The sequence below is a fragment of the Pundamilia nyererei genome, unplaced genomic scaffold (genome assembly GCF_000239375.1).
Source record: "Pundamilia nyererei isolate P.nyererei 1_Seehausen unplaced genomic scaffold, PunNye1.0 scaffold00080, whole genome shotgun sequence".
NCBI classification, from domain to species: domain Eukaryota; kingdom Metazoa; phylum Chordata; class Actinopteri; order Cichliformes; family Cichlidae; genus Pundamilia; species Pundamilia nyererei.
The window spans coordinates 2,620,691-2,633,176 of NW_005187481.1; the positions used below are offsets into that span (position 1 = coordinate 2,620,691).

A 12,486-nucleotide genomic window follows, 5' to 3' on the forward strand; every position below is an offset into this window, starting at 1 on the left:
CTCGATAAGGTTGGAGGTAATTACTGGGGGCCTGCATGACTGAGCAGCCAAGGGCATTTTCCTCTGCTTTGACCCAATCGAACAACGGGGGTTTTCCTTGGCTTATATTTGCAGGAGTCCCCGATTCGCTCTTACCTTTTGCGTGAAAATACTCCACTCTGTGTTTTTGCATGCATGTACTCTACTGTATTTTACACATAAAAGAACGAGTCGGCCTCCCGCATGTGTGTTTGATTCTGCATGTAATAAAAGGAGAATACAGTTTCTCGTTTTCTAAACTGGGCCAGGTCTACAGTACAGTGCTGCTAGTAATTATCAACCTTGTGGAAAGAGAGGAGGGAGAGGGAAGGGAAGGAAAGGAGAATTGGAAGCCTGAAGTCATGGTACCCAGCTAACAACTTTAACAAGAGTGAGGAATGCTCTGTGTATGTCCAGAAATAAAAGAGATAAGGACAGCAAGTGCGACACAAAAAAGGGCAATGATGGAGTGATGGAGCTGCAAAAAGATGCGACAAGAATAACGGGGAGGGAGAGGAGAGATGGGAAGACGGGATGTTGTAGAAGAGGGATAGGAGGACGGGGCGAGGTTAAAGAAAGAATAGGAACGAATGAGGTGTATCTCATCAGCAGCGAGTTCAAGAGTGGCCTCTTAATTTGAATTCAAGGCTTCATAAATCATTTCCTGTGACAATGGCAGCGATTCACATAAGTGAGGCACAGTTATTGCTTGTTATTAATGGCACTGACAAGAGCATGTCACACACGAGCACAAGCAAATAGGACTCACAACGCTTCCCTGACACACATTCAATATTCACATATGTGCTTCATTAGCATTATGACAGAAACGTATCAGTGACAGTTAACAACATGCTCAGCTCAGGGGATTCAGAGTAATGTGGGGCAGACCCCATGCTGCAAGTTTCTTCAGGTTGAAACGTAAAACACACACAGACACAAGTGGAGAAGTGCTCAAGCTCACGCCTCACCTATCCTTTTTTCTCCAATTGACCCGCCAGCAAGGACACAAATAGGCACTTGATATATGCAGAACAAACAAAGACAAACATCCTCTGAACTCCCACAGGGGTCCAGACCTCTGTCAGAATGTGTGATGATCATGCCAGCGAACATGCGACTGCGCTAAACAGTGTGATTGGGGCCAGGAAAGGATTTACACATTAAAGGTGTGGTTTGCAGTGTTTTTCTTTACTGAACCACTTATATGATGAGGTCCCCGCACAGCAGAGGAAAGTCATGCATAGAGATGCTTAAAGGCAGCTTCTCACCCATTGTAGATTTTCTGCCAAGCTTTGACTGAGATTAACTTTAGCAGACGCTGCCACACATATAGCATTTAAATAGGAAATAGAAAAGACCCTGACAGAATATACAAACAAGGAAACAGCCACAAACATTTCCAGTGGAATAATTTGCATGTATTCAAATAAATTCAAATTCAAATTTTATATGTCACATACGCAGTCATACACAGTACGATATGCAGTGAAATGCTTACACAAGTGCTCGTGACTTAAAGAAAAAATAAATAAATAAGGGTATAAATAAGATAGGAAATAAATATGAAAATTAAAAAGGGTAAATTTAATTTAAATTTAACTGGGAAGAATAAGATAAAAATATATAAATTAAAGTTGAAAATAAAATAACTGTACAACAAAATACACAATACACAAATACACAGTCTAGAAATATATAAGAATGTATGAAGAAATATAAATATATATATATACAATAACAGCAGCTGTACAAGTATTAAATGGAAATGAAGAAATATAATGTCCAGTGTTGTGCAATCCACATTTGTAAGTGTCTTGTGCAGTGCAAATATGCTTAAAGTGATTTAGTGATGAAGTGATTCGATTAGATGACCACGCATCTAATTGAATTAGTATAAACAAAGTCCAGAATGTCCAGTGTGTGTTTAAGAACCATATGTGTGGGTCAGTACTATGTGGGGTGTGATTGAGAAACCGTATCGCCTGCGGGAAGAAGCTTCTCCTCAGTCTCTATTCACATTTTTAAGTATTGATGCTTAATCAACATGTAAGGTATCAAAAATGGCAGACTTGTGACATTTCAGTACCATATTTATATTGCACATTATCATAGACAAAATACTAGGAGAGCATATTGTATATATTCCATTGCGAGTAATTCTGTTATGTAATTGAAATAATAGCTATTTTAGGTTAAAGACCTCATTATCATTTCATTGGTCCTATCTCTTAGCTTTTCTGCTTGGACTGGTGCCCTCATGACCCGAACCCAGATAAGTGATTGTAAATGGATAGATGGATATCTTACATTGGGCCTTGGTGCAGTCCCTTAGTTCATCGTCTGAAACAAGTCCTTTTAGCTACTTCCCTCTCTCTTTAATCACAATAGGTAAAACAATTGTTGGAGAAAAGAAAAAAGATGGCAATTTAACTGCAAAATTATATAGGTGCTGGACAACCTTGGTTTTATATGGGAACATATCCAGAAAACTGGCAACCAGCTGAGTCCAGTCTCCTATTGTAAAGAGAAGTGCCAAGACGAGTTGCGCATATCGCCACAGACTGACTCAGATTGATTGCAACGTGTTGGTAATCTGTCTGTGCTTATAAATTAGACTGCAGCTCTTTGCAGACTTTCACCAACCTGTGTGATAGTGATGGTCGTCAGCCTAAGATGGGCCGCCATTATTTGGAGACAGGTTACCTCCCACCAGGTGACCATAACAATTGCCTTGTGATCGAAGGTTGCTGTCCAGATTCTGATGGTGTTGCAAGCTCAACCACTGGGCAACCATTTGGTCACTATAACTACTAGCAATCAGTCACTGAGCCATAAGCCAACTTTCTTCTCATTTGCTGTCTCTTATAAACTCAAGGGTTTGACACCACGGGACGGAGAGCTTCTTCACTCACAGCTCATGCCGTGTACCTGAGATGACCAGGGATATCTGCTCTCCGTGACATTGTAGAGCCAATAATAGAAAAAAAAAGAGCAGTCCGAAGCGACTGGAATATACTAGTTTAACAATATATATGAGGCAAAGTATGTAATTGTGTAATAGGTCTCTTTTTATGTCCCTAAAATATATATTTTTTGGTTTCCCATCACAGTATCCCATGGTTGTCTTCCATTTATGACCGCCTTCCTCTTACACTCTGCAAATTTCCCTCCACTTGTCTTCTCATCATTACCTCTTTACAGTAGGTGTCCTCTATTCTCAGTTTTTCTCTTGTTAGAGGTAAATTCAATCTCCCCTTGTCAGCTTTAATCAAAGCACCCACAGATTCAATTTAGCAGGCATGTGTGGGAGGTTAAGGTGGCATCTTCAGTAGGACAGGAAGAAAAAGAGGCATTTTTTGTACACACATCCTTCCTCCTGCCTCACTTTGAATAAGATTTAAAGCCATTGTCAACAAGCTCTCTAAGGCAGGATCTTTTTCCACAAGCCAACTCCTAAACTCTAGCTGTAATAATACTTTAAATTAAAAGAGATCAGTCTGTCATGTCCACTCACTTTATTTGTTAGACATAGGTAACTTAAAGATATAAAGTTAGGTAAACCATCAAAATTAAAATAACTAAATCTCTTAATCTCTGGTGTTTTTTACTTTACACAAGAAACTGCAAAAGATTAAAGCTTAAAACTTTTTCTTTCAAGACACACCATTTGGTGCCAGATAGTTTAGATGGCTGTGGAATACCGCGGGCTCTTTCGTGCTGGAAATCTCCTGACGTTGGTGGGATGACCTCATCAGCAACCAACGACTAATCTTCTGTTTGTCTCATCTAAATATGTCAAATTGTGATGAATACTAATCTTATTACAACTTTCCTGCAATAATGCGAAACAAACAATCTTCTACTGCAAAATTTTAATTTCGTCTTTAAAATTTAAATCAATAGCTGTCTAATAACATAGATAGGGTTAGAAGTCTTAAGTAAGTCTTGAGTTTTCTGTTCTTGCCCAGACTTAATGGGCAACAGGACACTTATAATATATCTGGTAACAGCTGGGCAGTTAGAAATGAGTGCTATTATTGATCCTGCTTGTCAGTAGCCAGTCTTGTTGAAACTCATTAAGCTAATGAAACCTATTAATGTTATTCTACAAGTTTTGCACAAAATAAGCTATAACCTAGGTACATTGTGACACTCACCAATGATATTTTCACCTCAAATTCGTAATGAGGAGGAAATAGTTTTTGGTACTATGCCTCTGGGTTGGATGTACAGCAATCTTCTTGCAGGTAAAGGTTTTAATAACTAAAGAAAGTAAGGCATTTGTTACCTCGTAATGTCAGGACAGTAAATTCTAGTTTAAACTTCCACTGAGTGTTTTTTAAAAATCTTGCAGTTTGTGTACATGCATAATACTGACATGGTAACACTATTGAATCTGAAATAAACTTGCCAACACTCCTTGTTTTCCCTCAACTAGCAATTAAGAAGGGATTTGACTTGAGTGTGTGACTGCTCTCCACTGATGAAGCTATTGCTGCTGCTTGTCCAAAAACGAATTAGGAACATTTAAAGAAGTGCTAAAGCCCCAGTGCAAACGGTGCCCAGAGTTAATAACTACAGGTTTAATTTAATGACGATTGCTAACGTTTCCGTGACTTGAGGTTGGGACAGTTGCATTTTTTCTTCTTCTTCTTTTTAACTTTAGCAAATCCCATCAATATCAGAGCTGGGAGCCGGGTGGATGCACTGATGGTGCCGGTATAGCAGGTGCACTCAAACCTGCTGCACAGCTTCAGATAAAGATGCTGTTTTTTTTCTACTGAGCTTGCTGTTTTTATTCCATTTGGATTTGTCTTTACCTGCAATTTCAACACATATAGTAAAGTGAGCTTACTGAGTCATTCGAATGACACCATCCTCACCAGCTGCGGCAGCCAACTGACGATCGGCGACCTAATCCAGCGCCGCCGACTCCGTTGGTTTGGCCACAGTTTTCGAATGGACCCGAGCCGCTACACCCATGGCCTACTCTGTTTGACCCGCCCCACCGATTGGAGGGTGCATCGAAATGCACCAAAGAAGACATGGATGAAACAAATCCAGGATTATTTGAAGACCCTTCGACTTGACCTCGAGCAGGCAAGAACCATCGCCTTAGAAAAGCGTGGAAGATAATTGTTGGTCAAGCAAGAGAACCTGCGGCACCTACAGCAGCGTACTGGTTGCGCGGCAGACCACCGCCGCTGGTCGCCCGCTAAGGACAAGAAGAAGAAGAGAGCCTACGGGAAGTAAATCTAATCTAGGGCAAGATTACTTGAAACCATCAGCTTCACTATGAGGAGGCAGTTTCTAACTTCTGCATGTCAGAATGAATTACTGTAGCAACAGCATTTGTCTTGGCACTTATTAAAAGTTTGGTACTGACCAGTCTGGCATAAGACCAAGTTATATCAGTCCTTGTTTCCCATCCCTGGTCCGAGTGACAGGATTCTTATTCAACAGCAGCAGGCAGCTGGAGCTCAGCTGGTGGAACAGGTTGTCCTCTAATTGCCAGGTTGAGGGTTTGTTTGACAGCCAGGGCATGTTGCTAAAGTCAAAGTTGCTCCCAATGGCAGGTGAGCACCTTTCACAGATGGTCTGACACCAATAGTGTGAATGAGAGAGAAAATAATGTATAAAATAAATTGCTGTGGTTACCACTAAGATCAACCATTTAACCCATACCACACTGAAAACCACCTTTAACCCACTACAACGCCCACAAACCTTCATTCCAATTCAGGAAAGATGCTCAACTTTCGAACCATGACTGACTACTCTCTAAACAGATTAAGAGGATAACTGAAGAAGTGTTTTGCAGTGGCACTTAATATCCAACCCCATGGTTTCCCATCTCATCTTCTTCTCCACATGCTGCAGCTATGACAGTCTGATTCACAGCTCTCTGCTGTCCCACCCGCCTCTCCTTTAATCTCTCCACCGATATCTCTCCTTACTCTTCTGCATTTTTGATCTTTGGATCTGAGTCCACCCCCGTCATCACCATCCACCCCCAAAAACAATTTTCTGTGGCATTAGTAATATCTTCTACTCTTTTCTTTAAGCTTGTGTTTACCTCTGCAGACTTGCCCTGCTTCACTGTCTCTTTCTCTCTGTCTCTCTCTCTGACCCCTGTCACAGTCAGTAAAGTTCTGATGAGAAGCTACCTAACACTGCATTGTCTGATCAGGTGTTGTTGAGTAAGCGAGTTTGCAGCCTCGATCTCTTGGGGTCAGCTTAATGCTATCCTCTGCTGGATCTCTCCTTGTAACCCGGTCTGCTGCCTGCCAGCCAGGCCCTACATTTCTGCTCCAACTGTTGACTGGCTTCTCCAGTGCTTACACCTACAACATACTACTGCACCTCCATGCCAAACAGCATTTTCAATGCTACAAGATGTCCAGGTCTGCACTATATTTGCATGCATTAGTGTCTAATGACTCAGCTAATAGTGTTACTATTTTTAATGTGTATATGTTTATGGTAAAACCTCTCTGAAGCCTACTAAAATTTTTGTCCACCAAAATCACAATATATAATATTTTATCTGAATTTTTTTCTGTATCTCATTTTATACCTACCTGCTAGTGCTTGTTTTTTCCAGATCTGTTGTCCGTGTGCTTGTGTGATTTAACTTAGAAAAAAGGTACCAAAGTTAATCTGCAGGGCTAGGGAGTTTGATATCCTTTCACTTTTCAAGTCAGATTCAACCTTGAACAAACCAAGAGGGAGATTATTGATTAATTGCTATACATTAATGAGCCAAATTGATCTGAAAGAAGGGCAGGAGTATAGATCCCTGACAGGGCAACCACTTGAAAGGGTTTTCTGTACAGTAAGGGACTATGCAGGACACCCAGAGGAAGGTGATTACACGGTAAAATCAGGTAGATGATCATCCTTTCTGTGATTTGTGCCAGCCACATTTACAAGTGGTGGGCAGTAGCAGTAATAAATTTAGCTTGTGTCTGCTGGTGTGATGCTAAAATGACAACTGAAACTATTCGCGGCTCAAAAACACTGCAGGAAGAGAATTTACATGTGGAGACAGAAAACATATAATTATATTTTTTGGCATCAGAGTATTAACTTGTGCAAATGGCTTTTATATGTACATGTTTTTAAAAGATATGCACTTGTGTTATATAATGGAAGTTTAATCTCCAATCTCTAAGCCTTTTTTTAAATCCATAGAACTTATATAAGATATTTACATTGCATATCCTTCCAATGTCCCCATGGTCCACACAATGCTATATAAAGGCCTGTTATTTCCCCTCCCCCCAGTCCATTTGCATACACTTTTGCAGATATTACTTTCCTTGCCTATGAGTGGGAATGTTACCAATAAAACAATCTAAAGTTTAAGTATCTTTGCTTCCCTACTGGCAGGGTCGACACTTTGTTGTTGTGGCTCTGAAATTATTCAGCTAACTCTCCAGTGACTTTCATGCGGTCGTACTGGGAGTCTGGCTTCACCTTTCGGATTGTGGCTGTTAACTGTAGTCCTTATTCTGCTCTGTGAGTTCGCTGGCCAGCCTAAAAAGGTGGACAACTGGTTGTACTTAAGGCTTTTCCTGGGTGATCAGGCAGTAGAGTACTTAGATGTATATGATGGAGCATTGTCCCGCATTATTGTTCTCTCTGCTTTAAATGCTCTATACTCTCTGATGTCCCAAATTGTAGACAGTCCAAATAGCTCATCCTTAAAGGAAGCAACCAATACCAATACCCTCCACTGTGCTTTCATCTGGTCCATTAAGAGTTACTCTCATTTTATCTGTTCATCAAATCTTTGAAAAATCTTGCTTTGTGAAATCTTGATGCTTCCACCATGTGGCCATTTTATGTTGGCCTTATTTCTGAGCACTCCTGTCATTCTTATTCATTTTAAAATTGTTTAAATGTAAATGCACAAAAAGACCAGAGATCAGACGATGGCGCTCATATGGGATTTCTCTACTCATTTTGAGCACTCAAAACACTATACAAGCCCAATTTTTTATGTCAAAAAACCCTCAAACCACCAAAAGTGGTGGTGGATTGTAACGCTTTCCATCACATTACATTTTTCTATTACATCTTTAATATTACCTCATTACAGTACTAACTGTATTAACATTGCTACTGTTCAAGCAACTGTTATTACTACTAACACAAAGCTAGCTTGATTGTCAACAGGTAACAAAAGCAGTAATAAGCGTTGTTGCTATGTAGCATCCATTTTTACCCATACCTGTCACTGTAGAAGTATTCTTTGGGCTGTTTTTCACCAGCTTTTCTGCTGGTTCTGTGTTTATACGTAAACACTAAAAGAAAATGTATGTGCCTTCATTAGCATAGGGATTTATATGGCTCTGTACTCTCAGGTTTACATTTTTAACTCATAATTATGTGCATTATTTTTGTATGACGACCCCAACACTGAATGTCACACAAAGCTTAAAGCTCAAACAGCAGATGGGATATCTGGTGATTTTCCCTGAAAACACGATTAACTGTACTATATGTGGTCATAGTCGGTTCATTCATGTCCACATCAAATCACTGCAGCTCAGACAACTCATTATGTAAACAATTTACAACCCTTTTCATAGAAAACAGGAATCGTTTAGGCTACACTGAACAGATGCATAGTGAGGGGAATTTAGGGATGCAATATTTTTTTCATTGTTATGTCACATCTGTTAAATCTGAAAATTTTAGCAATGTCTTGTCAAAACAGACGTGGTTTCTGAATAGTTCATTGGATGTGACTGACAGGAAGTTATTCCCGTTTTAATGATATGCGGGCTTAAATGTATTAAGCCAGTACAATCTTATCATCAAACAATACCACCAACACAATTAAAGAAACTCCAAGAGTAAAACACTCAGATGCTCAGACCAAATGCAGTAAATAGTGTGAACTAAGATAAATACAGCAAAGCAATATTTTGGCAATGAGGATCCCGTTGAAGCAATGTAGACATATGTGAACAAAGGGATGCAGAATGAAATGAAAGTCCTCGTCAAGCATGAAGCACTGCTCTTCGCTTTTGATTCTCATGTGGGGGAAACACTCTGAATTCACGGTTTCTTCTCCAATCAGCCGTGAAGGTATGTTTCCTCTTTAAGAATGATGTTTGTTCAGCAACATATTCTGTAGCATACTACTGTCGCTATTTGTGCACCAATGAGCCTAAACATTTCGAAGTCATCAATTCATTGCAGCAGTCACACCAAAGAAGAAAAAAGTACTTTGAAAATAAATTAAAAAAAACATGATTTTTCTCCTGAATTAAAGCACACAAAAGTAAACATATAAGGAAAAGCAAAGACGCTTACTTTGTACGAAATGTTAAAAAAAATAGCAAGCCATCATATAATGAGCACTATCTTATGAGCACTAATACTACAAAGCTTTTGTTTTGCATCCTTAAAGTGGTAAGAAAGAAAAGAATCTTAGCATCACATCACACCACACGAATCTCTGTTCAGAGACTCAGAGCTGAAGTTCTGCTTTCAAAGACCAAGCATATCAGACAACCTGACAGAATTAAGCCTGCACTGGGATTGCAGTGGTTTTTAGCTATTTTGACAATTTATTGTTTGTGCAGGTCTGCATAATTATGTCTGGAGATGCAAAAGCTCTGTTATGTGCATGTAAACTCATGTCAGAGTTTTGTCTGACTAAAAACTTGTTTTATTTTTATTATGCAGACTTGAGAGATGTGGCGACCATTGGGAGAGGTGAGGATGCAGGAGGTGGCTGAGCTGAGAATGACTGCTAATGTGAAACTCAGATATGACAATGACAAGTGTGAATGGTTAGGTGTGAGCTTCACTGTTCATTAGAAATAAATGAGGACTGACAAAAAGAACTCTTAAACTAGTAAACAAACATGTGGGTCTGAGAAATACAAATGCATTAAAACTGCTTACTTTGTCATTGATTTTGCACTAAAATGTGTGTGTGTGACTAGCAGGAAGCTACTCCTTTTGAATGATATGGGGGCTTAAATGTATTGATCCAGCACAATTAATTCTTATTATCAAACAATACCAGCGGCAAAATTTAAGAAGCTCTGAGACTTAAAACAACCAAATGTAGTAAATAGTGTGAACTATGATAAATATAGTAAATAAACCTTTTGGCAATGAGGATCACGTTGAAGCAATATAGACATATGTGAACAAAGGCGTTCAGAATGAAATGAAAGTCCACATCAAGCATTAAGCTCTGCTCATCAATTTTTACTTTTCATCACTTTTCTCACTCTGAATTCACAGTTTCTTCTCCAATCAGCCATGAAGGTATGTGCCCTCTTTATGAATGATGTTTGTTCAGCAAAATTTCCTTAAGCTGTGGCTACCATTGGGAGAGGCGAGGATGCAGGAGGCGGCTGCACTGAGAATAACTGCTAATGTAAAACTCAAATATTACACTGACAAGTGTCAATGATCAAGTGCGAACGGAGCTACAAGGCATCTTGTTGAAGTGTTGATCATCATTGTTTGGACAGGGAATAAAAGAGGACCAAACAATGTGAAAAAGGACTAATAACAAAACCCTGTGAGTGTCTTTCAGAATGAACGTTGAATTGGAAAACTTTGTGTAAAAGTGACTTATCTCATTTTAGTGCATTTACATGAAGTGTGAAAAGTAATTTTAGCCCAGTTTTAAGATAACAGGTGTAGCTCTCACCTCTGGTACAATATCCCAAAATATGGGTGAACAGAGAAGCAAGATGGAAATGATATTAGTTGACTCACCTGGTCTTTTGTCATTTCGCCCTTTTCGACCTCCGCATAGCCGTACTTTGGAGATCAGGACAAGGATCTGTTTCTGGCACAGGGACTTGTTGCTCTTAGGACAGGGCTTGCGCTTGCTGGCTACCGGTCGGTTGGCTTGGTCGTCCTTGACCGCCCGTTTCTGTCTAATGAGAGAGCTGGCGAGAGCTGCCATCTTCCCCCCCTCTCACCTTTGGGAGGGGGGTGACTTCCTTCCCGGTACCCCCTTTGCTGGTTTGGCTTTTGCTTTCCTCAGTACACTAGAATAGGACGAATGTTATAAAGAAAACCCCACAGGGGAGATCGGGAGTCTAAGTGGGTTAACAGGGAAGAGTTTAGTTTGAGGGTTCCCTTGGAGAGGGATGAACTGGATAAGATGCAAGTTCACATGCAGTCCAATGTAATGGACCAAAAAAAAAAAAAAAAATCAAAATCTGACAGTAACAGATCCCAGGAAAAAAATTTTTTTAAAGTGATACAGTCACATTTTCAATGTAAAACTTTGAGACCAGCTTTAAAAAGACAGACTTTTCCAAAAGGTTACGCTCGAGACATGATTCTATCCCGCTTCCCCACTCATCTTTCACATCAAAATGTGGCCTGGCAGCCAAGTACAAAATGTTATATTGCAAAATAACTAACCTACTTTAAACAGGCGATACAGAAGAGAAAGAGCTCAAATTAATTTACGTATAAAAACACTTTTAAAGAAGAAAAGTGGGCTCATTTTGAATGCTAGGAAGCTCTTAAAAGCGCAAGAAAAACCAAACTGTTTTTCACCATTCGTGCATTCCATGGCGGTCCAACTTTGCCTCCCATTTAAATGTGGCAGCGTGGAATAATGAGCCGAGAGTCCAAGCAGTAATCCAGCTGACTTAAATCCAGAGGTAGCACAGCAGGCGGGACACTGACGGTCTTTGTCGGAATGAAGCCGGGAACGGAGCAGAGACATGGACACAGACAGGCAGAGACTCCTCTTCTGCCTCCAATGGCATGCCTCTTTCCCACAGACCTCACCGAAACCCCCCTCTTTCCTCCTCCCCTCCCCCCTCCTCCTCCCATCCAAAGTCAGCGAGTGGTTGTGAGAGTATGTGTGTGTGAATTCCAGCAGCCACCATCAGTAGAGGTGACATTCATGACAGAGAGAGAAAGGAAGGGGGGGGGGAGCGAGAGACAGCAAAAGAGACTGAGGGAGGGGAGGGGGAGGCAGAGGCTGTGATGTGTAAGAATGAGCTTGGCGGGGAAGACGGAGGAAAATGTGGGAGAAGGACGTCTTAACAGCCACTTCACCGAGGCTACAATTTTGTTATTTCACAGAAAACATCCCCCTAAAAAAACAAACTAGAGCCCCCCTGAAACAGAGACACAGCGCCAGAGTAGGAGAAAGACACCAGAGAGTGCTGGAGGTGCAGATTGTGACAGTTCTCTGTCTCCTCGAGAGGAGCAGCATCACCACGTGCTACCTTCCTGTCACATGCACCCACTCACACACACACCCAACACACACACACACAGAGCAAATCAGCATATTTTGTAATGGAGCCTTCCCTGCTGTATAATTGCTCATCTCTAGTCTGTGTTTTTCTTCATCTCCCTCTTTGAAACTCACTTACATGATAGTAATCTCCATATTCTTCTTTGCTTCCTTCAGCTTTACATATACAATTGAGTGGGGGGTGGGTGGGGGGGGGG

General features: G+C 40.6%; 1 protein-coding gene across 2 annotated transcripts in view; it reads right to left on the reverse strand.

Moving 5' to 3' along the window:
• Positions 1–11,792, reverse strand: part of fgf11b (fibroblast growth factor 11b) — a 34,234-nt gene extending 22,442 nt beyond the window's left edge. The window contains exons 1-2 of one of the 2 annotated variants that reach the window (XM_005737913.1): positions 11,575–11,792; positions 10,777–11,054 (exon numbers count right to left, since the gene is read on the reverse strand). In XM_005737913.1, coding sequence (XP_005737970.1) covers positions 10,777–10,969 — 193 coding nt within the window. In that variant the 5' untranslated portion in view covers positions 10,970–11,054; positions 11,575–11,792. Of the gene's footprint in view, positions 1–10,776 lie in introns of both variants that reach the window. The other variant, XM_005737912.1, reaches the window with a different exon arrangement.
• Between the last annotated feature and the right edge of the window lie 694 nt (positions 11,793–12,486).